Source organism: Alligator sinensis, unplaced genomic scaffold (genome assembly GCF_000455745.1).
Source record: "Alligator sinensis unplaced genomic scaffold, ASM45574v1 scaffold420_1, whole genome shotgun sequence".
Lineage (NCBI taxonomy): Eukaryota > Metazoa > Chordata > Crocodylia > Alligatoridae > Alligator > Alligator sinensis.
Genome location: NW_005842298.1, coordinates 895,941 through 920,734, shown reverse-complemented (window position 1 = coordinate 920,734; position 24,794 = coordinate 895,941). Strand labels below are relative to the sequence as shown.

Sequence of the window (24,794 nt, the reverse complement as noted above, 5' to 3'; positions counted from 1 at the left end):
CGAGGAGAACCCCGCAAGGGAGGACTCCACAACCATCTGGAGGAGGAGGAGGACTTCACATCTTGTGAAGAACTCTAAGCGCTGCGGAGCCTATCGAACCCAGCACGTGCCTTAAGAAGGCTATAGGGGTCTGATCAACCTCTGGCCTCTCCCCGTCGCCGAACGATACCTCGACGAACCCCTTCCCTGCGCGCAAGTTCCACGGAGCCTAGCAAACTTCGTGTGAGTGTATCCAGAGCTCTTCTCCGAGTTGTTTTCTTCGGTTGACACGACGGGCTCGCGTTTTTAGAGCCTTCAACCGGATTGGGCTAGAGTTCGCGTGGAAGGAACTCTTGTCCGCTTTTCTTCTTTCCTGTCTGTAACTGCAACTCAAGCAAGTTTTCCTGCCTGCACCGCAACCATCTACGGTGTAAGTAAAATAATCTTTAATCAACCGCTAAGCGTCCGTGCCTAATTCTAGTCCGCCGGCCTGCATTCCCCGACCCGCGTGCCAGGGCTGCTGGCCACAGCCCGCCGCGCGTCCCCGAGGGCCTAGGACCGCTCCCGGCCCGCACAGTTGTCAGTCCCAGACCCACCACCACATGGTAGCCAATTCAAGTCTGCTATCATTGGAGACCAGATATGCCAAGGGCAGGTGCTCCCGGGCTGGGCAGTACTGGGCATGCTCAGGGAGGGCATAGACTCCGGACATGAAGGTTACACATGCTCATGGGCAGATGCAGTGCCTGGTGCCAGGGCCAGTCTGATGGTGGAGGGACGCAGCTGGCTCCAGTTAGCCAGATCACAAATAAAACAGATTTTGGCCTCCAAGGAAGCCTATTTAGACTGGATACAAGAAAAAAGTTCGTTACGGTATATGTGTCCAGGGTCTGGAACAGACTCTCCCCCAGAGATGGTACAAGCACCTGCTCTGGACTCCTTCAAAAGACAGCTGGATTTATTTCTTGCTGGGGTTACTTGAACACAGCTGACTTTCTACCTATGGCGGAGGGGGCTGGACCCGATGACCTCATGAGGTCCCTTCCAGCCCCAAATGTCTATGAAATCTATGTGACCAGCAGGAACAGTAGCAAAGTTGAAGCTTGTAAAGGAAAAAAAATCAAAAAGGCTGGAAGTATTTTTTTTTCCTTCTTTTCCTGGAACACCTGCTCTGTAACTAATGCCAAATGGGAGAAACCATTTTTTAAGACTCGTGTGATCATTTGTTCTTTTTGTTAACAACATGTCACCCTAATATTCTACTCTTTCATAAGCAGCTTATTGGTGTGCTTGGTTTCCCAAGTAGTTTGCATACTGCATTAACAAGCAGTTTTTAAGAAATCCTCTTGTAGGTATTTTTTCAGCTGTTATGGTTACATTCAGCTCTTACATAACAGCTGATTGCAAAATATGCCATTACATGAGGTGGCTCCAGTCCTTTTGCAAGCTTTTTTGGATGACATACACAAGCAATAATATACATTTTCTCCCAGCTTTTAACCTTTGGGGTGCTAATGAACATGAGACATCAGAACTGATGTTCAGGATGTAGTAAAGCAGAACCTCCTAGAGCACATTGTTAAGTTGCTAAACAAAGTAGTCCTATTTTTCGTTGTTTACCCATAGCCATCATTGGGGCGAGTATCTGGTAAACTAGGTAAGCTCCAGGAAAAAAATAAAGACCAACAGAAATGAGAGCTTATAACGGTCAGTGCTTTCATTTTAAGCTTCAAATGTGTGCTGTACCAGCCAGCAAGAAATATGTAGTTTGAAATAAGAGCAATTTGGTGATGTTTTCACTTGAATAAAAGTATGAAGGTCTGTTTGTTCCAGAAATGACGCAGTAAATTGGAATATTAGACTGTTAATGAAGTAACATGAATTCCCTGCCTAAAAGTAAGTCACCTAAGAATTTAGATGCAGCAACAGATGGAAGGTGACAATAGACTGACAGGGGTTAAAAATCCAGCCCCCAACTGCAGATACAAAATAGGTCTCATTTACTTAATTTTAAGCTTTAATGCTAACAGGATGATGAATGCTAAGCATAATAAAACATAATATAAATGCTGTTTAAAGTATTTTCATAGATGGGTATCGGCCATACTTTTAAAACAGTCACATTTTTTTCTTTAAGTTTTGGTAATGATGCAACTTCCAGCTAGAAGGTGAATGTCTTTCACCCTACTACATGCCTGTGTATTTTCGTACTCAGTTATTTCCTGTCCTCTGTTTTATATGGTTTCTGTGCTACTGCTAATAGTTGAAAGTGTAAAATGATTCCTGAGCACTTAAGATATTGCAAGAAATCATTCTCTTGCCTATCATGTTTTTTCTTGGACTTAAAGAAATAAGTGACTTTTAACTGTGACAGCTTAAGAAATGAGATACAGTTGACTGTCTCAAGCTTGAAACTAAATGTGTATAAGACAACCACTTCAGTGCACTATGCAGTTAATATTGTGCCCTGTATCCATTGTGTGTTCCCTCTAAATTCTTCCCCCACTATGTCTCAGTAGACTGGTGTGGGCGAAGTCCTGCCCATGGGCTGGCAGTAGACTCAATTTCCCAGCAGCCCCTGGCCACATAATTGCTGCTTCTATCTGCTTACTGTGTTTTCTGTCTGCTTACTATGTCTTCTATTTGTAATATATTGGAAGGGTGTATTCAATCCTTTCCAAGAAGAGAGACTAGCAAAAGAGTGAAGAGCCTGACTAGGAAGCCAGCTGCTGCAGCCAGTACCTTTCACATGCTGTTGCTTCCAGACAGTCAGCTCACAAAAGGGACAGAAAGGCTTCACACAGAGCCTTATATGCTGTTTCTATCTCCCTCCCCCAGAGCACTGTTATTGGAAGGGAACTCAGGGAAAGATCACAGTCACTAGCCAGCTACAGATATCAATATGAGAGCAGTCTTTCTACTCCTCCCCTCCCTCTGCTTCTCAGTTTCTGTTTCCCCACAAGACTGCCTTTTCTGAATTGCTGAATTTTTTTCTGAATCTTTTCCAAATCAATTTGGATGCTTCAAATCGATTCAGAGCTTTTTATGGGTCTCCCGATTTGATTCTTTACCTTTTAAAGTTCTCTATGATGCAACAGAAATCCACAGATGCTATTTGGGTACAACTGTGTCCTGGAATAGGAAAATTACAGAACAAGAACTTGTTTGGTTCTCCCTATGGCAATACAGGCAGTCCTCAGACTTACAACACAATTGGTTCCTGAAAACCATGTCTTAAGTAGAAATGTTGTAACTTGGAACCCATTTTCCCCACTGGAACAATGTTTTATAAATTGGGGATTGGTTCCTGAATCAAGGCCCAATATCCTAGTTTCACCAAAGATAACCCAGAATTTTGTACTCAGTCAATTACAGATGAGTAATATCGCTACATTAATGTATTTATATTGTAAATAACACTTGTGCTGATTTGGAAGGACTTTTGAGGTGACTATGCTGGATTCTTTCTAGAGCTCTTGGTTGGACTTTTTGCAGGGTCTTGGCTAGAGTCTTCTCAGGAGTCCTGGCTGCAGGTTTTTCTGGAGTCTTGTCTGCTTTCTTAAAGAAACTGTCCAAGGAAGTTTGGACAGAGGTTCTCCAGGGAGATGGGTGATACAGTGAACTTGTTCAGTAGCATGGCGTGGTGTTAAACCAAGCGTCATAAAGTCGAAACTGACGTCAAAGTCAAAACGGGGTGTCAATTTATAAACATCGTAAGTGCCATTAGTTGTAACTTGAAACGTCTTAAGTTGAGGAGTGCCTGTAGTGACAATAATCAGCCACCTTGGAGAGATCTAATCATTAGGAAGCCAGCATTTTTAAAGCCTTTCCAAAAAGTTTCAAGCACCAGGTATTTCTAGGTTCTAAAGAACAGCAGCAAAGAAGACATCTGCAGTGGCAGATGAACACTGAAGATCTCTCAGAACTTTGCTTTTGAGCAAGGTAACTAAAAAAGAAATTTATTTCTAAAGATGATTTCTCACTTAATTCAGGAGTCCACTTAATTCAGTTTTCAGGTGAAACACACTTAAGGCAAATTCTCCCAAGTGCAATATAGTGACTCATGTTGTGCGACTTTCTTTCCTCCTATTTTTCTTTTACTCAAAAAGGAAAACTAGAAGAATTGCTAACGTAGATTCCAGGCACCCAATGATTCACAGACCACTAGACCTGGACAGCTGCAGTTCAGGTCCACCCACTTCTAATTTTTCAAGAGTTGAGTAATTTCAGTGCCACCAATACAACTGTGTAATGCAGCCCCTGCTTCTTTCTGAAACAATACAGATTCCAGGTGCTTGTTTAAAAGCTGAGAGAGACAGCAGAGGCCCAAATGTTTATTTCTCAGATGCTCTTAAGGCCAGTCCAATGGCTCCATTAGTATTGAACTCACTGTAACCCAAGTTGCCTGTTTTCCTTCATGAATCTCAATAACTCATTTAAGTATTCACTACTTCACTCATTCATTGACTTATGAGGCTCTTAATCTTCTTCCTTATCTTTTCCTCTGCTGAGCACCTTATTTTAAGGTCTTCTCCCACTTGGTAGCTGCATTTTATTGTGCTGCACCTCAGTGGGGTTTTGATACAGTAAGCCAGTACACAAAGCCAACATCCAAGGCCATGTTGCACTCCATGACTAATTTTTTTGAGTACCGTTTAATCAGCTGGTTTACTTCATACTTCCAGTTAATGCAGTGTTTGGAAAAAAGAAATCTACAACTTCCCTAAAGACAAATTTCAGCTACATACAAAACCAGTACAGCTTAAGGCAATTACAAGGCAAGATCTTTCACTGCAATGTGTCTTATCTCTGACATGGGAAGAAAATTTCCAGAGCAATGTAATTGCATCTCAGTGCTTACTTGAGTTCCCAGCCTCAAGGCTAAAATGCCGGCCATTTATGCTACTGTTAAAAATGAAGGTAGCTATGTCTTAATTTTAGCTATATTCATAGCTATATCTTCTTCATAGCTATATCCAGCATAATTGACTGGACATGGTCAAAAACCAAAATAGGTATCCAGCTGTTAGATGTACTCAACTCTAAATGGAAAATGAATCCAGGAAAGCTATAAAAATCACTAGAAATATATGAGAATTTTCAGACCATTTCATTTGCAAGAAAATAACAAATTTGTTTCTTTATCCTTCTTTATGCTGTAGGTTTATCTCCAAACTAAGTTCCAAAACCATGAGCTTGAAGAGTGTGCCAAAAAATCTTATTGCTATATAGAATTTTACCAAACCTGCTGAATAGTAAATCCTAGAAGATGTATTTAAAAACATGTACTAGCAAGAGAGCCCAATTTCCCCCAGTTTTGTCTTTTCAAAAGGTATCCACAAATGCAAGTTTCCCTTCCTTAAATCTCAGTTAGAGGTACCTTGCAACTGGAATTAACAAGCCTTTTGAAACCATTCTTATCCCATCTTTTTGTTACCCTTAAGCTTAGAAAAGAAGTATCCTATCATTAAGCTGTGTTTAAAAGGTCATGAAGGCCATAAAAAAAAAAAACTAGATATTTTTTTCCTCGTTCCCAAAACTGACCAACATAATATGCTGTGCTTTATATGCAATGACTAAGATTACTTAAGTATTTTTCAAAAAGCAGAGCACCTACTATAGGCATCTTAGCATTTCTTTATTGGTGGCTGGTCAGATATATTCCTATTATACTTTTTTGTCAGCTGTGTGTAGTTTTTAATATACATATTTAACTGTAACCATAAGACAACAAGTATTTTAATGAAAAAATACCCCTAAATTTCACCTGATACATCACAATCAGGCATGATGGATTTCTTTTCCTCAACAGCCTCTAAAAGGACACCCCCAATTTTTAGGTCACTTCAAGAGCACTGATGTAATTGCATTTTTTTTATCTGAATCGGCTCTTGTCAGGCTCATCTACTCACCCATCACAAAATATTACAGTCTTTCAACCCTCTGCTGCTTATCTTGGTTGTTGCTCTTGCTACTATCCATTCCTTCAGTCACTCATCCCTTGCACAGTTACCACACTTTGTCTGTTAGCATGCAGGACTTCATGTGACAGACAGACGCATGCAAGTAAATTAGTGCAGCTCTCATGGAAATTGTTTTAATTTATTGGATGCCAGTTTATTGGAACAGTTATTGGTTACTCTTATACTAAGCAACCTTCCTTTTTGCTTAATGCACAGTGGAAAAAAAAAGCTATAACTAGAAAAAATAAAATAAATTTAAGAGACTTGTGATTTTAAATTATATTTCAAGGGCACTGAGCCAGCAGCCAGCCTCCATTTCCCAGCAACCCTTGCCCACATGGCTGGAGCCAGTCTCCATGAAGACTCCAGCCACACCTGTGCTGTGATAGCGCAAGGTTGGGGTCGTCATGGAGACCAACCCTAGCCACACTGGCAGGGTGTGTAGTAGGGCAGGGTAGGGGGCTGCTCCGGAACTGGGATCTTGCAGCAGGGGCAGCTTGGTCTGAGGCCAGAGCATAGCTGTGAACCCTGAGCACTGCCTGCGTGCCCTTGTCCAGAGCATGTAGGCTGCACAGTGTGGGTCTGCCCTGGCCCCAAACCAAGCTGCCCCTGCCACAAGATCCCAGCACTCCAGACCAGCCTCCTGCCCTGCCACGTACCTTGGCAGTGTGGCGGGGACCAGTCTCCATGGCAACCCCAGTCTTGCACTATCACAGCGCAGGTGTATCTGGGGTCTTGATGGAGACCAGTCCCAGCCATGAGGGCAGGGGGATGCTGGGAAATGGAGTCTGGCTGCTGGCTGGATCCGCCGTTTTTGTTATGAACTTTACTTCATCAACCTCCTAGATACAGAAACTCATGGACTCAATATAGATAGACACTGGATTTATAACACGCTATAACCTGCCTAACATCTGACTCCCCAGGTACCTTTCCACTTTTACCTGCTAAATCCCCTTTCCTCCCCACCCCAGCCTGTCTCTCACACCCTGACACCTCAGTTTACATTTTCACTGACTGGCTTTCTTGCCTCTGGCTTTTTTAGTATTCATTCCATCCAGGAAGAGTACACACACCAACTGCAGATGCTTCCTCAGCCTGACGAAGGAAGGTTTTTTTGGTTTTTAAACCCAAAAGCTTGCTAAGATATATTTCTTCAGCTATTCCGTTGGGCTAATAAAATATATCGGAGGTACCCTCAACTGGTCCGTGCTGGGGCCAGGGGTCAAAGGGCCAGGGGCCCACCTTGAGGAATGCCCAGAACAAGAGGCTTGGGATTCTGACTGGCCTGAAGGTGGGCCCAGACCCTAAGGGGGAGCCAGATTTCACAGAGATGGGACCACAGCTGGAGCGGGTGAAGGATGCTATCTGAGAGGCCTGGGCTGCAGTGTAGGGGAGGTATGGAGCTGCAGAATGGATGTCACCTGTAGGTACCTAAATGGGCTTCCTCCCGCCTGGGTAACATCCAAAATGGTTTTCCATCAGGGTGTGGCAGGAGAAAGAGGGGAAGGCGGTTGGTCCAGAAACAGGTGAGTGGACAGATCTAACTGGCACCAGGAAGGGCCCCCCATTACAGGCTGCCATCCCTGCTATTTTCACCCTGCTCTGCCTTAACACAAATACAACACAAGTTTTGTTTTGAACAGTTTGAAGTGCAGTTTCCCAGAAACCCCTGCACCTATCTCCTTGAAACCTGGCAGGCTTCATGCCTGCAGAAGGGGCTACTATCCCTGCTGTTTTCATCCAAATATGCCAAAAGATGACAAAGTTATAGGTATTTCAGTGATTGCTTTGAAACTTCAGGTTCCCTGTCCGTTTTGCAATACGTCAGTTAAGATGATGTAGTTTAGGGAGTGTGGTACTTGGATCATCAAGCCTTTTTCAGTTATTTTTCAGTTTCTACCTTTGGTTAATTGTTTGGTTTTGTTCTGTTAGCTGTTATATTTCAAACAAAACAAAAGTTGCCTAGTGTGGTTTAAGGGACCACAAAAGAGTAATAATAATAAGGGGTTCCCGCTGCATGAAGACCTTGATAGCCATCCAAATACTCAGACTGCATGCCACTTATCAAATACAGTACAAGAGGTCATACTGAATCAATGTAAAGTAGGGCTGTGCGAAGCTTTGGTCCCTGATTCAATTCGGCCTGATTCAGTGGCCGAATCTCTGAATCCAAATTGAATCAGATGACCCTTTAATCTCTCTGAATCGAATTGGAACCATCTGAATCGTTTCAGAAAGATTAGACGATTCAGACATAGACACAGTTTTAAAAGTTTTCTCTACATACCTCTAGGTAGTAGGTGCATGGAGTGTCCCACAGGAGCATGGGGAGGCTCCTGAGTGCGCTCAGCGGCAGAGCCAGAAGTGAACCAGAAGCACTTCCGGGTCTGCCGGAGAGTGCACTGGGGGGCCCCCTGTACCCTCCTGGCTCAGCGACTGGTGCCTCCTGGGTCTGGGGGGGCATCTGGGGTTGCCTGTGGCCGATCGCTGAGCCAGAGGGGGGTGTGGGGCAGCCCCCCAGCATGCTCCCCAGCGGACCCAAAAGTGGACCGGAACTACTTCCAGTCCAGTTCCGGGTCCGCTGCTGAGTACATGGAGGGCCCCTCTGCACTCCTGTGGGGCGCTCCATCCACCCCAGCATTGCAGTATTCACGAGCTGCGCTGGTACCTCGAGATATAAAGAAAAAACATTTAAAGCTGTGTCTCTGAATCACTGATTGTCCAAAGCAGCATCGAATCTTCAGATTCAGCTGAATCAAATCAGGGATAGTAGGTGCATGGAGTGTCCCACAGGAGCATGGGGAGGCTCCTGAGTGCGCTCAGCGGCAGAGCCAGAAGTGAACCAGAAGCACTTCCGGGTCTGCCGGAGAGTGCACTGGGGGGCCCCCTGTACCCTCCTGGCTCAGCGACTGGTGCCTCCTGGGTCTGGGGGGGCATCTGGGGTTGCCTGTGGCCGATCGCTGAGCCAGAGGGGGGTGTGGGGCAGCCCCCCAGCATGCTCCCCAGCGGACCCAAAAGTGGACCGGAACTACTTCCAGTCCAGTTCCGGGTCCGCTGCTGAGTACATGGAGGGCCCCTCTGCACTCCTGTGGGGCGCTCCATCCACCCCAGCATTGCAGTATTCACGAGCTGCGCTGGTACCTCGAGATATAAAGAAAAAACATTTAAAGCTGTGTCTCTGAATCACTGATTGTCCAAAGCAGCATCGAATCTTCAGATTCAGCTGAATCAAATCAGGGACAGTGATCCGAATCAATGAATTGAATCTCTGCCCCTGATTTGGGCCGAATCCGAATTGAATAAGGCCCTCTTCGCACACCCCTAATGTAACGCTACAAATAAGTGATGATTTACTGGTAAATAAATCTACAATTTTGGCAGCAAAAACCCACAAATTTCAATTGTTTTTATAAAAGTAAGAAAAGGTGGAAATAAAGCCATCCAAATTGTTTTTCTTTGAGGAATTTTACTTAAGGTGAAATTCAGATGCACATGGCTGTATTAAGCTGATAAAGTAGTGAAAAATTGCTGTAGACTGTTTATTATATGTTTTAAGTCCATACTATGCTAAAGTGATGCAAATGTTATTGCCTCATGCTGTTTAAACTTCCTAATCATAATCCTGACCTCATTCAAATACCTTTTTTACCATACAAATCCATCCTTCAGTTTAAGCTTTCTGTGTAGGTAACAGAGGATTACGTCTGCGACTCAAACCTTTTGTTAGCTCAAATACAGTGCCACCTCTTCGTTCTTGAAATCCTGTAAATACTGTGGGCACTGCAGTGAAAAAGACGGCAGCAGGAACTGCAGATTGGCTGGGTTTGAAAGGATGACATCACCTCCATTAACGTGTGATAAAGACTGCTGGCTCAGAGGTTGCTGAGCTGTGTAGAGATTGTTGCAGATATTTATGGCACTTCTCTTGAGTGTATTCAATGACTTTTTAAATAATGTAGCCTTACTAAACCTTCGCAATCACAAATGTTTTGTAGGAGCATATTTAAAAAAAATATTTTCTAAGGGGTTGCCTATGTTTGTATGTTTTTCATTACTGCACACATGGAAATGAAAATATCCGGACACCTACACTCTTCCAATAACCCCTCCCTCCAGTATAACCCATGCTGTTGTTTCCTTTCATTATTCCTGATCTTGGCGGAATAGCATGCAAAGAAGTCTTTAAAGGACTAGAGGATGGTTAGCCTTTCAGAAAAAGCTTCAATTTACGAAGTCAGCATAGCTTTAATTTAGCAAGAAGCTTAATCAAGGTCTTCACTTTAGAAGCCCCTTTAAAAGTCAGTGGAATTGATCATATGCCTAAGACTTAGTGTACGCTAGGATATTTTGCCAGCATAGCTACATTGGGTAGAAGGGGGAATAAGTAACGTAGCTAGTTTGGTTACCTGGAAGCAGCTATGCCAATGGAATAGGGTTTCTGCTGGCTGGGCTTTTGTAGAGAGCTAGCGTATCTTCCCCAGATGAAATCCCTCTTTTGCCACCATACTCAGCTTTTTAGCTGCCATAGCCCCAAATGTTTATTTTCAGTTTAAGCCACCACAAGATATTCACTGGTTTTGGCTACAAGTTTAACTGATTGAACTAAAATATCAGTGTTAATGGAAATAATTTTTTTTTAAAGGAAACAATGGTGAAACGGTTGTCTTTGAATATTGATTTATTTTTTAACTTTACATGAACTTCTAATGGCTTTTGCTTTATCAAATAAATCATTCATTTTTTCTGGACAGTTTATTGGAGCAAACTGAAATAAAATCTAATATTGTCATATTGGACTGCTATGATGATTGGATAACTCTGAGGCCTAAAAACATTTGTTACTCATGTATGTGTTGCTGGAACCGCTAATACAGTTTTTGCCAGTTTTTTTACTGCAGCTTGAGTGTGACAATTTTATGATGTTCTTAGTAATTTAATACATTTACTTCCTTATTGAAGTGTCTCATGAATAATTATCTCAGTTCTCTTTTCCTTTTTTAAAAATTGTTGTCATCATGACTAAGTACAGATAGTCAAGAAGCCCGAGGCTGAATTGATTCAATCTTTGTAGGTTAGTCTAAGCTGCGTAGATTGTACTGATGAGCAAGTGAACAGAAATTCACTTCTGATTCTGGAAATGCAGCCACATACCTGCAGTGGCCCAGGCCAGGAGGCATTGGAGCTAGAGCAGACAGCTTGGGCCAAGGCTAGGCCACCTACCTTGCAAGGGGCAGTGGGGTTGCAGGAGAGGTACAAAGCATTCTAGGATGCTAGGGGACTGTGAGTTAACTTGAATTTGGCAGAGATCTAGGATAGAAGTTCAAAAGTTCAGTTGATTTAACCTAAATCAGATAAGTCTGATCCATCCAAGGTTATCGTAAACCAGTTTCAGCCATTTTAAAAACAGTTTATGTGCACTGAACTTCTTTTGAGTTACAGATTTGAATCAGCTTCTGATCACTTCTATCATTTTATGTGTAATTTTTGTCCTTAGGTCAGATGTATTTTTGGAGATTTTACCAGCTTTAAGAAAAATTTAAAGTTGAAAAGTCCATTTTTATGTTCCCACCTGTTTGTCTAACATAGGTTCTATGACATTCTTTTCAGTTTACACCCTGAAGTATTTCCATTTTCAGCTCTGTTTCTTGGTTAATGAAAAATTGGTCTTCACTTTTGCTTTGACAGTCGCTTTGATATGTAGGATCAGGATACGAGTGATTTTTTTTTTTTTTTTTCCAAAAGATGTTTTTTCATTGGATTTTTTCCTCATGTTTTCAGCAGGTAAGTCAGTAATGGACTTTTCATATTCAAGGCTCTTTTTTGGAACATTTGTAGTAATCAGTGCAGTGATCATGTTTGGTGCTCCATTTGCATCTGTCACAAGAGAGTTGGTAGTTTGAGGTGACGTTATCCCAGGAGAAAATTCTTGAGCTCTATAAATTGCTTGAGCAATGGGGGTTTTAATTTGAGTGTTTGAAGGAGTTGAGATGCTATTTGGTTTCTCCACTTTTACAGACAAGTCAAACTTCAAGAGCATGTCAGATGGTCTGTTCCTTTTGAGGATTTTTATACAAGCTGCTGGACATGGGTGGAACACCAAACTTGTTTCAGTGTTAGACCCTGGACTGCCACAGATGAACTAAGTTTAGCTTTTTAAAAAATAAGAATCAAAACATTCTGATCCCTTTCTGTATCTTCTAGAGCACTTTCCTGAAAGAATGTTCCGTTTCTTTTTCATTCAGGAAGCAGAAGCAGCAGAACCCAGTCTCTAGTCATCACCTGTTCTTAGTATGCTTCTTCCGATATTACTTCTTGTAGCATAGTTGGGCTGTGGAGTGATTCTTCTATACATAGTAGCAGCTTGAAAAACTGCTGATATTTTAAACTAGCCAATTGCCAATCAAGAATGCCGGCGGGGGGAGGGGGCTGGGATGAAGTGCTGCCATCTAACACCCCATGCTGCTGCTGTACTGCCTCTTGCAGGGAGCGGGGTGGGGGAGCCGAGGCACAGCTGGCCTTGGCTCCCCCACCCCCTGTCTAGTCCTGGGTGCGGCTTGGAATCATGGCGGTGCTCCCCCATGCTTGGAGCACTCTGATTGGTGGTTTCTGTCAGCCAATCAGTGTGTGAATAAAGCATGACAGACGGACAGACTTAGGCTTTTATAATATTAGAATATTCAGTCGTTTCTGTAGCTGCCTTAATCGTGAACATGCAGCCAAAAATGTGTTACTGGCAGTAAATTCATCAGGATACACAGATGGTGTAGTTGCTTATGTTTGGTATGTAATTCCTCTTCTTTTTTTCTTTTTAAATAAGTACAGTATCCTTCTCAGATGATCTTTGCTTAGTGTGCCTCTGCATGTTGTCAGCTCATTTCCCTAATGAGACTGAATAGAACTTTGATTCCCCATTCCTAACAAAGTTGATTTTTTTTGTATGTGCTTTTATATTGGAAGTATTTATCCCAGAATGTTGGTGTTTTCTTCTGTTTCTCCCACTCATCATCCCTCCCCCCACAATTTTATGGCAATTAAATCTGAATTGCCATAATATTTAAGAAGTGAAATATAATGAAGCACAGGCAGTATAGTATAGTATGGTTGTGTGTTCACTAAGTGATGATGAATAGACTATAAGAAGCTATTCAGAGATGAGCAAACTTGAGTGGTCAGGATTGGTTTGAGTAGGTTTTAACTTACAGGAACAGAGTGGAATGCAACAAGTTAATAAAAGAAGTGGACTAAATTGGTATTGTTCCACCATTCATATTTTCTTTTCATTGTACTGGATTTTTTTCATACAAATCATATGCATATTAGACTTTTATTTCATAATGAAAAAATATACAGTAGCTAGTTTAACAAATGCTGAACCTGTATTTTAACTGATTACCTAATTTTCAGTTCAGTACATAGGACAGGTAGATCTCTCATTCAGGTTAAAAATATCAGTAAAACCTGGTATTTTCTCTGGTTCCAGTTGGATTCTGTTGCTGAGGGGCAGATTTATTAAGGTAGATGATCCTTGAGTATCTACTCAAATTGAGACTTAAGGCAGACAACTAGAGGCTTGGACAGATGTTCAGTTTCTCCAGGGAGAGTTCCTGCTCTCCCAGGAGAAACCACAAGTGTACAGTACAGAAGTTTGTAATTTTTCTCCCAGAGAAAAAGGGGCTACTCTGGGAGAAAAATAACTTATTAACAGTCTGAGTGAAATGGATCCTTGGAAGATATCTCTCTGGGGAGACAACTTCTGTACAGGCAGCCAGCGTGCTTTGTTGCTTTTCCCTCCTGATCCCAAAAGGGAGGACGGGAGAGTGTGTGTTATTCCCAGCCAAGCTGGGAGCAAAACATGCTCCCTGTGAGCTTTGGACCAGAAAAGCCCAGCAGTTGAAGCCCTTAGGAGGCATGTTCTGCTTTTGACGTGTTCCCTGCCTGAATCACACTGCAGCACTTAGGAACTGGGAGGCATACAAGTGTACCCTGCCCAGCCTTACCTGGGCTTCAACACAGCACAAGCACGGGGAAGGCTGGAAGATTCTACACAGCACAGACCATGCTCCTACCTTCCCTGACTGACAATACCTGCCTACATTCACTTAAAAAAAAAAAAAAAAAAAAGTTTGAAAAGCTGTCTAGGCTGCATGTTCTAGGAACCCATGTCATCCCAGTGTAGAGTTTGGGAACCTAGAGATCAAAGGATGGCAAATCATTAGGCACCCTGCAGAGACAGGGAGGAGGAATTGTTAGGGCTGTTCCTGGAGAGACTAGATAGGCAGGGCCACAGATGGGTTTCCCAGTTTTGTTTATAACAATTGTAGATCTACCCAAGATTCTAGAGAATTCCGAGTTTTTAGGGAGGACAAGCATGCATGTAAAAAACATGGGTCCTGTTTGACTGCAAAATAATTGTGTGGCAGTGACAGCCTCAGAGACAGTGTGCTGCTCAGATTATTTTAGTATCCAGTGGGAACAGTGCAGCCAAATGATAAAATAAGACTCTTGTTAAAGCTATCTAATCTCTGCATGCCACTGACCATAGCTGCTGTGTAACAGAACTGCATATAAAAAGTAAGGCCTGCTCAGGTAGGGAAGGGAAAGTAGTAGGGAAGTACAGCCCAAAGCTTTTCCTGAGAATTGGAGAAACAATAATACCATCCTGGAAGGTAATGGCTGCACCTGAGAGGGCATGAAGTCCAAACAAGGAGGAGTCAGGAGTGTACTGAATCTAATATATGTAACAAACAGCAAGTGTTCAGGACAGAGGCAGTATGAAAACAAACAAAAAGTCCCACAAAACATGACTTCACTTGGGATTATTTTGCCTGGCAGAGAGAAGTGGGTTTGGTATTAAGTTTGTGCTCAGCAGTGAGGGTACACCACTCATATAGGACTGAATATTTCTTTCTGAAGGCCTCTTCACTATACCTTAAATGAGGTCATCAGAGTGACATGTCACCCACATGTTGAAAGTGGTCTAAAAATGGAGCATTTGGTTTTGAAATTAAAATTTGGTATTTGAAAATGCCCTGTATTTTTTTTAACCTATGAAATACCAGCTCCTTTGTCATAACAATGTGCAACAGAAACCTTATTTTGCAGCTACAAGGTATTGCCTGATGGGGTTGCCTGTCAGAAAGGGGAAAAGAGGGGGAGAAGATACCTAACAGAAATGCATCTGGCAACACAGTGGACTCTTGAGCACTATTTCTGGCCAGACTGCAAGATGAAAGAATGATGTAAGAGTGATACAGGAAGAATTATTGCGCACAGAAATTTACTGGAATGGCATTATTTCATAGAATCAGGACAGGAAGGAACCTACAGGGACATAAGTGCTTAGCAGTACTAAGAGATTTTTTAGGAACAGATCAGGGGCCTTAAAATGTGACTTTTTCCCATGAAGGGAGTTCTACCTTGTATATGTTCAGGAACTGTTATTTGAGGGACTTTGCTGTTTAGGGAGAAAACTTCATGCCGGCTGAGAAGTTTAAAGGCATGAGACCTGCCTAATAAAATAAATAAATAAAAAGAATGAACTTGTATGAATTGTGGAATACACAGTGGCTTAAATTTTGAAAAGGGGCTATCTAGAGAGTTTCTGCTCTCTTTTGCAAGTGGACTACTAAAGAGTGAGGGGTTTTTTAACACTGGTTTGGCATTTAACTTCTAATTTGATTTCACCTGAAGAAGTTCATTTTTTATGTTAAATGCAATTTTTTTTTAAATTTTGTTTGACCTAAATGCAATTTTAGTAGGCTTTTAACTTGGGACATACGTAGGAAATATAGTGCTACCAGGCTCAGCGAATGTTCCAGCTTGTCGAAACATTTCATTGTGGAGCAGAGAACAAAGAATGTTTTCACAACCCAGTGATCATTCTTTCTGTTAAAGCTGTATCGTTTTTAGTCCTGTAATTTAAGATTGGTGGTAACGTAAGTAATGTAATTACCTCCTTAGTGGAAGCACTTGTGTGCGTGCATGTGCGCGAGTGATTTTTTGATTAGGTTTGCAACCTAACCTAATCAGTGAATGAGAACGAAGCGGTAAAATGTTGTTACTCAAAAGGCAACTAACAAGGTGGTCATATATGGCATAGTTGGAATTTGCTGGTCTTTTAGATCAGTTAAAAACCTGCTTTTTAATGCCTGTCATTAAAAGGTGGAAATAAATGGATATTCTTTTTTTGCCAAAGAGCTCGCTCATGTTCTACAGATGAAGTATAATAAGGAAAGATGTCATGAAGTCTGATAAGGAAAAGCCTTTATTTCTAGGCACATTTTGCTAATGCACTGAACTGTTTTAAAAAATGCTGTGGTAAGTAGTGTGTAGGTGACTGAAACTGCCTGGTTTCTCCCTTGAAGGCAGTTTTGTGAAACTAGATCTGTATCTGCTAGGAAAAGAAATGAAAGCAAGGTTTAGGACTACAATTTTATAGTAAGAATTATTGTATTAATTTTATCTGCTTTTGAAAAGCTTTACTCTGTTTGAGGGCTTATTTAACTAATCTGCTAGGAGGGCTAGTCCCATGCAGGTTTTTCAAGAGGTGGCATTGTATATTAATAGGGGTGAAATGTTTGGATAGAAATTAAGATAAATGTATGCCATTTCTTAGGACATTTAACAAATGATACTATTAGAGTTGTATGTTGAAATGATGCCATTTCTTCTGATGCTATTAGAGTTGTAGGCTAGAAACTGCACTGTTGAGTACAAAAAATATGTTATTGATTAATTTAAAATTTGAAAGTCTTCATGCATTGCTCTTCAGCCCTTGATTAACATGCTTGTTACATACATTTATTCCAGGGTTTCGCAAAAATGATGAAATGAAGGCTATGGAAGTATTGCCAATCTTAAAGGAAAAAGTTGCATACCTGTCAGGTAAAGTTGTTTCCTTTTCAATGGATATTTTATCACTTAAGTTGTATGACCATGATAAATCAAATACCTTTTACCAATTGTACAGGAAATCAGACAAGACCTGTCTAACAGATAAATAACTGGATGTCCCATCCTCTCTAGAATAAGGATAGATTTGATGTTGGGAAAAACCTGAACCTCATGCCATTAAGAGGATATTGTATCCCTTTAATGTTTTTTGTTCAACAAATGCTTGGCTCTTTCCTGTTGCTTAGTACGTAATTTTTCCTTCATCTTGCCTTTGTTGTTTCATTAGTTTTGTGTGTTGTCTTCCTGAAAAATTGGACAAATGGTACAAGTTTTTATTCCACAGTTTTGTGTTGGACCATTAACCCTGCGGCACTGCCTGGTGCAGAAATGATACTAAGTCTTATTGTGTTAATGGAGACCTGATCTTTGCATTGTAAAGAAATATTTGATTCTGTATTGTCTCCTGCTTACAACTTGCATTCAGTGTATATTAGTCTATAAGGTGCAGGGATGGGCTACAACTATAGTTTAGATTTAGGAACACCACAATAATTATTCTGTGTGCTACTAAGTATCCTTTAAAAGACTGGTGAATGGGCTTTTTTCATCTGCTTACTCCTGTGAACTGAATTATGAGCTAAATGCTCTTAAGGTTAATCAGCAGCCCATAAACAGGGGCTCACAACATAGCCTTGGCCTCACCACTTTCTTAGGTTAATAGTATCAGTAAAACTACAGAACTAAAACAATCTGTAAGTATTCAGTATCTAGAATGATCCCTCAAATTATGATGCGGCTTATTGGCACTGTGTGCTTGCATCAGTGGCTTTGGTTTTTTGCTGGTCAAGAGTGTAGATCACAGTACTTGCAGCTTGTGTAGGAAGCAGAAACAGGTAATGAAATGCTAAATCTAAGATTACAAGAACTCCTTACTGAATGCACACTGTGGAGCATTGAACAAATTATTTTTAAACCTTGGCTGCCCCCAGGTCTTGGATTTCTGAACCCTAAAGCTTGCCAAGATAGAGCAAACAATTTGAGTGAACTTGAAGGAGTTTAGGACTGCACTCCAAACCATGTCTCATTTGCTGTTCTTGGCATTTGGGGGGAGTTCTTTGAAACAAGGATGGCCTTGTTCTGCCATCCTGTTTCCCACCCGTTTCTTCTAGCCCGCTCCCCGGCCCTCCCCCCCCGCCCGCTCCCCCAGGGTTTGGGTAGTTGTGAAAAATTAGGTGTTCATTTATTTGCCTGGGCAGAGATTCATTCTCCACTAACTTCTGCATTGCAGGTTAGTGGAGAATCCACAAACAGGAGAGGGAACTCTTTTTTCTCCCAGTACTAAAACCTTTTAGCTCTAGTGGGTGAAAAGCTTAATGTCCTGTTAGGCATCTTTCGTCCTCAAGTCCCTTCTGCTGAAGTTGAATTAAAAATAATTCTTAAGCCTAAATAGCAAGCATGTAAGGGTGGGGACCTGTTTTGATTGTCACATGCCACATATTTATACATCATGGTGTAAGCAGAATAAGCTTATATCAGTGAGTTACTCTGGTACTTGGCCAGAAGCATGATTGAGAAGCCTTTCTCAGTCATACAGCTTAAAAAAGTTGAGAAGTCAGGCAGGCGCTCTGCCAAATTGATGCCATTCCCACAGCATACCTCTGGGTATCTTGGTGATAATGTACGGCAGAGGTTAGAGTGGTTCAGTTGGAAAAATTTGGAAGAGCTCAGAACTGTAGTCTGTTCTCATCTGACGACATGGCAGAGATGATACAGTAATAGATGAAACCTCAAAAGAGAGGGACAAGATGTTTAATTTGCAGTGAGAGAGCTTTAACTAACCTCATTTTGGTCATCAGGGGTCACCAGTGACCATTTCTCCATTAAGGTTAAAGGAGAGAGATTTGCAGAGAAATATGGTGATTAGATATGTTTCTTCTGAAACTAGAGAAAAGCGGGTTGCTCATACAGTGTTCACTTAATTTCCTAAGTACATGAAAATTAGTGTTAGTCCATATAAAGGGATAATCTCACGTATTTGGACAAATGGTCAAATGACAGAAGTTAATAGGGTTAGGGAGTACATATGTGTGCTTGTTCGTTGAAAGCTGAATCAAGGCAATTTACATCTTACTGAAACAGGGCTACTAACATTTCTGTTATGTAACTTCTGTTTCAAATATCTGATGTTAGTATGTGTTATCTTTAAATTTTAATAATTTAATATAAAAAAAAAAAAACCCACCAGGTAACTGGAGGTAAAAGAAGCAGGACATAGACTTAGTGTGTAAAGGATAATAGCCTGAATGAAGCTGGCTGAGCCATCCCACTTTAGTTTTTCTTAATGCAGCTGAAGAGCAGGCACATGAGTAGTTATGGTACATCACTAGTTCTGTGGCATGTCCCTACTTCATAACTTGCTGAAGTTTGATCGTTTTTCAGTACCCTCAGTAACAGAATAAAGTACAGTGTAAAAGTTAAATTGCAAGGAGTCTGCCAGTACTAGTACCTACAAAGAGCCCAGTAAACAAATTGCAAATTGTTTTGAGTTATTGGCTTATTGCAGAAAACTGCACTGCTTATAGATTTGATTGCTTTTTATGTCCTTTAGTACATCTTTAGACATGGTATATCTGGGCCATGTTGCACATTATACTTGGCATGTGTTAAATGTACTAAAAACACAAACGACCATGTGTTCAAGCAGTAAAGCATGTGATAAGTATGCTTGTATTGTAGCAAAGAAACAGCTTTTCTTGCACAGGTTATCTCCAGATTGTATTAAGTAACACTTGTTTGGCTATCCTCAGACTGCTCCACAGAGATCATACAAGAATTTGCAGTCCTTACCAACCCATGACATCAGCCAGGGGCCTCTCTGCTTTACCAAGCCTCCATGTGGAACAAGGAAAGCAACACATGTCAGGAGGAAGGAGCCTGGATCTTTCACTTGTTGGGTTCCTCCAGGATCAAGTTGAAAGACAGGTGCCTACAGCCCCAGAGAGTCCCAAAGCTGAGACCAACATTCAGCAGGCTGTGCATGTTAGAGATTGTAGTAAAGATTACTGTGCAGAATATGTTCTAACTTTAATATCGGATAGATTTAATGCATGCTAAGTAGGCCTGTGCGAAATGGCTAGTATTTGCTTCGGATTCGGCCTATTCAGGGGACAGTGATTCGATTCAGTGATTCAAATCACTGTCCCGAATCAATTCGGCTTAATCTGATTCAGAGATTTGGCAGCCAGCAAATCAGCCGAATCTCCAAACCAAACAGGCCCCATCCCCCCACCCACCCTCCCCACCACATCAATGTTTGCCCCACTCGGCCCCAGCTCTTAGTTCTTTTAAAAACAAAAAAACCCCACACTTGCCGGCTTCTGCCAGGCTTGTGGGGGGAGGGTGCGCAATCCCCATTGTCCCCCACTGCCCCACGCTGCATGGGAGGGCTCTGCCATGAGCCCCCAGAAGCCACGACAGCCGTTGCAAGAGCTGGGGAGCACGGAGCTTTTTTTTTAAGCACCAGGATGCTGGAATCAGGCAGGGCAGGCATTGTCGTGGCTGGGAGAGTGGGAGGGGTTCGAGGGGGCACTCAGGGGGACAGGGGGAGCAAGTAGGGGATGGAGCCTGGTGGTGGTCCCCCATGGTCCCCTCCCCTGCTCCTCCAGCCCCCCACCTCTGCCCTCTACTTACCGGCACGGAGTTCAGGTCCAGTTCCTTGTGGTGGCAAGTGGGGACTACCCAAATCTCTGAATCTTTTCCGAATTGATTCGAAGAACTTCAGATTGATTTGGACCTTTTTATTGGTCTCCCAATTCGATTCGGATTTGGCCTCCAAATGGGGCTGGATCTTTCCTGAATCGAATCAGCACCCGGAGCTTCGCACAGACCTAATACTAAGGCCTTTCAGTTAACTATATTAACCTGTATTCTAGAACTTCATGACTTAGTCTCAAATATCTGGTGTTAGTACGCTATCTTTAAATTTTAATGGTTTAATGTAGCAAACTGACAACTGGAGTTCAAAACAGCAGGATATAGATGTGCTACTTAAAGGGTAACAACCTGAATGAAACTAAGCCATCCTAGTTTAGTTTTTGTTTAACACATCCAAAGAGCAGGTTCATGAGTGGTCTAAGAAACTGCTGTATCTCCAGATCCCAAGATCTGGAGATTTAACATGTACTAACTAAAACTTTTGAGAGCAAGCCAGAGATTCCTGGGAGGCAGGGTAAGTACTAGAAATGCAAGGGCCTTGTTCTTAAAATAATGGCAGTAGGTACAAGCATATAATTTAAAAATTTCTTCCTAATGTGTATTTTGGAGAACTGACAAGTTGTTAGTGCCACTTAATTTTATAGTTTCAAGTATAGTATTAGGCACAGAGAAGAAAAATGTGATAGACAGCTAACCCTCGAAAAGTTACTGAGGTATTAAAACCATTACCTGAAAATGCCCACGACTGCTTCCATTCTCAGTATTCCTTCTCCTTTCATCCCTGTCTTCAAGACTATGGATCTTCAAGCTGAGAAATGTTTCTAATGCGTAATGTTTATAGAGTAGACAGCTGTTAACATACCTATGTTCCTCTGATCCCTGGCAAATTTGTTTCCCGTTATTTTACTTCCTCAGGTAGCAGTTGGCATGATGAATGGCCTGTTGTAGGAAAAAGTTCAGAGCCACTGTAAATGGAATTGCTTAGATTTCTGCAACCATATTGGTTATAGACCAACAGACAGTCTTAAGGATTTCACCATTGCCCTTCTACCTGCATAATAATTTCAGGTTTGGAGGCTGAAGGTGCCCTAAGGCTAGCTTGAGATGATTTTTGGAGGTCATTAATGATGCATTGAAGCTGTTGGATTTGGGGACTGTAAGTGATGACCAGGGGGATTGTATAGTCTTTGTCATGGGGTTGGTATTGTCAGAGGCTGGAGTAAGGTTTGACAACAAAAAACAAAAATAAAGGCTAGAGTAGGGTTGGCTCTACTGTACACTTCTACTGTAAATGTAGAAAATGGAGGTGTGCATCTCAGTTGATGGGATCAGAACAGACACAGTTTTTACATAGAACTTTGCTATAGACCAGAGGCGGGCAAAATATAGCTTGTGGGCCAGATCTGGCCCACCAAGGGATTTTGTCCTTCCCGTGGCAGGACCTTCGGCCCCACCCAGCCTATGCATATGTGGCACCTGTGGCTGGTTCCAGGGTGCAGTGGAGCTAAAGTGGTGTGGCAGCTGGACTTGCTTCCTTCCCGCCCCCGCAGCAGACCCAGCCCCGCTGTCCAGGCACCCTGGTCCATCCACCCATACCCACCGCTGGGGGTGCTGGACAGAGCAGGTAAACAGGGTCTCCAGGGAGACTGGCCTAAGACCTATGTGGGCAGTGTGCAGTCAGCTGGGTGGATGGAATGGGATGGGACCGTGGGGAGTGGGATGAACAGGCAGATGGGGCCAGAGCCAGGGCTGGGATCAGGATTACATAGTGGTTACAGTGCAGGGCCAGGGCCCAGGCACAGGCAGAGCCACAATCCCCTGTCCACACATCCCTGCAATGGGTGCTGGTTCTGAGGGCAGAGGTGTACAGGGAGTGGATATAACTCTGTCCCAGGCCCCATCCCAGTCTTGGTCCTGCCAGCCGTCCCACTCCTGGATATTCTTCTTGCCTGCCCGTAGCCACATCTCATCCATCCAGCTGTGTGCGCCTTGCCTTCACGGGTCTCCATGGAGCCTCTAGATGGTTGAGTGGTAACAGTGCACGGCTGGGGCCCGGGGCAGAGCTGTAATCACTTACTGCACACCCCTGCCCATGGAACCAGTGCCCATTGCAGGGATGTATGGGGAGCATATCGCAGCTCTACCCCAGGCCCCAGCCTGGTGCTGTCTCGGCCCTGTCTGCCTGTCCTACTCCTGGATGCTGTTTCTCTTCACCTGCCTGCAGGCCCCATCCTATCTGCCTGGCCAAGTGTGGGAAGAGCCACTTAGGGAGGTTTGGTGAGCTGTTGTGGGCCAGGGTGGGAGGTGCTGATTGGCCTATGACAATTCATCAAAACTCCTTAAGTGGCCCTCCACCTCAAATACTGGCCACCCCTGCTATAAATGATGGATCAAGATGTGTTCTTAGGCTGGAAGCTTGTAGCGTGGAACTGGCTGTGGTGATTAGTTCGCTTCCGGTATAGTGTGGTGCCCATGTGGCCATTGAAGAGTTTCATATTGGTGTCCAAGAAATGAATTAAGTGGATGGAGCATTCAGAAGTCAGTTTGATGGAGGGGTGGAAGTTATTAAAGTCCCAATGGAATTTCTTTAGAGATTCCATTGCATGTGTCCACAAGATGATGTCATTGATGTAGCTTAGGTATACCAAGTAGATGAGAAGGCAGCTGTGGAGAAAGTGGATTTAAGATCCATCATTAATATGTTGGCATAATGGGGGTGAGGGGGGAGGCATTTGTGTGCCCACAGTAGTACTGCTTGTAAGTATAGGAGAGCAAGCTGGAACAAAAATCTGTCTCCAGTCATCTATGCTGTGTGGCCCTCCGTTGCTTCAAATATGGAATTTGAGTGAATTCTAATATGAAAGTTGTGATGAAAATTGTACAAGTGAGTAAAACCCATCAGAATGGGAGCCCTATTTATTATTATATTAAAACTAGCTAATTGCCCATCAAGAATGACAGATTTCAAGGGGGTGTTTACATGGCCCCCCTCCTCACGCCCCTGCTCACCCTTTGGGGCTGTCCATGTAAAGAGTCCCGCCGCTGTCTCCTCCAGCCTCCGGCACAGGGGCTCCTTCACCCCACCTGCCTCCGCCTTGCAGCAGGGCTTCCCCGCTGCCTCTCTTCCCTGCTTCCCTCCCTCCCGCCTCACCGCCTCCCCCTCCCTGCTGGCTGTTGTTGGGGCCAGGCAGTGTGGGGGCACTGCCACTGTAACCCCTCCTCCCCGTCCCTTCCCACTTCCCTTCCTTCCTTCCTTCATGGCGTGAGGGTTCATGCCCCTCTCCTTGTGGGGCTTGACGTTTGCGTAGAGGCTCTAGCTGCGGTCCTGGAACGGCGTACCATCCGCTATGCGGGTCGTGTGAATACGGTCCCAATGATTTACTTGAGCACGCCCACCTTGGTTGACAGGGTGTCTGCGGAGGGCCTAGACATTGCGGGCATCCACTACCCTGTCACGCCCCTAGAGACTCAGGCAGTGAGGGTGGTGATCTCTAACATCCCACCACACACCATACATTTCTGCCGGGGAGCTGGCCAGGGGACTCGAGGCCTATGGAGTTCCTACGAGTCCTTTTCGCCAGCTACCGATGGGAAGCAAGGATCCTCAGCGGAAGCGCGTCCTGTCTTTTCGGAGGCAGGTCTTTATGCTCCTCAAGGAGGGCCCCCAGTCTCTACCTCGCTCCCTGAGCCTCACGCTCGAGGGTCGGAGGTATATTATCTATTTGTCTGTGGGAGAGACCACGTGTTTCAAGTGTGGTGGCTCTTCCCACCTGGCTGCTCAGTGCCCTCAGGGCAAGGCGGCCAGAACATCGCCGCCTGCGGCAGCGCCGAAGGACGGCAAGTCGACTTCTGGGGCACGCGGCCAGCCCAGTGAGGCCAGGAGCTCTTCTTCCCAACCTCCTTCCACCCCTGTTCCATCTCAGGGGACTGGGGTCTCTGGTGTGAAACCCCCGTCCAGTGGAGCGGCTGGGGCTACTACCCAGGCCCCACCACCACCTCCCCCATCTGTGGCGCCCTCTGCCCTCAGTGTGGGAGCCCCACCGGGTGGGGGGGCGGGGCAGTCTGGCCCATCCCCAGCACAGGGGCAGCTGCCCACTACCACCAAGAAGAAGAAGGAGGACAAAGAGAGGAAGATGAAGGGGGCCTGTCAGGACGCCCCATCCCTGTCAGGACCTTCCTCGGCCAGTGCCGAGGGACCCCCAACTAGAGAGCCTGACCCCACTCCGGCTGCCACACCACCCC

General features: G+C 43.7%; 1 protein-coding gene across 19 annotated transcripts in view; it reads left to right on the top strand.

Annotated features, from left to right (window-relative positions):
* Window positions 1–24,794, top strand: part of TRIO (trio Rho guanine nucleotide exchange factor) — a 466,181-nt gene that overhangs the window by 133,023 nt on the left and 308,364 nt on the right. For 10 of the 19 annotated variants that reach the window (XR_003095137.1, XR_003095138.1, XR_003095139.1 and 7 more), the window contains exons 1-2: window positions 11,699–11,726; window positions 16,755–16,829. Coding sequence is in view for 14 of the 19 variants with exons in the window: in XM_025209615.1 (XP_025065400.1) it covers window positions 11,714–11,726; window positions 16,755–16,829 (88 nt within the window). In the remaining 5 variants the exon portion in view is untranslated. Of the gene's footprint in view, window positions 1–11,687; window positions 11,727–16,754; window positions 16,830–19,645; window positions 19,821–24,794 lie in introns of those variants that run through there. The other 9 variants (XM_025209623.1, XM_025209624.1, XM_025209627.1 and 6 more) reach the window with 3 other exon arrangements.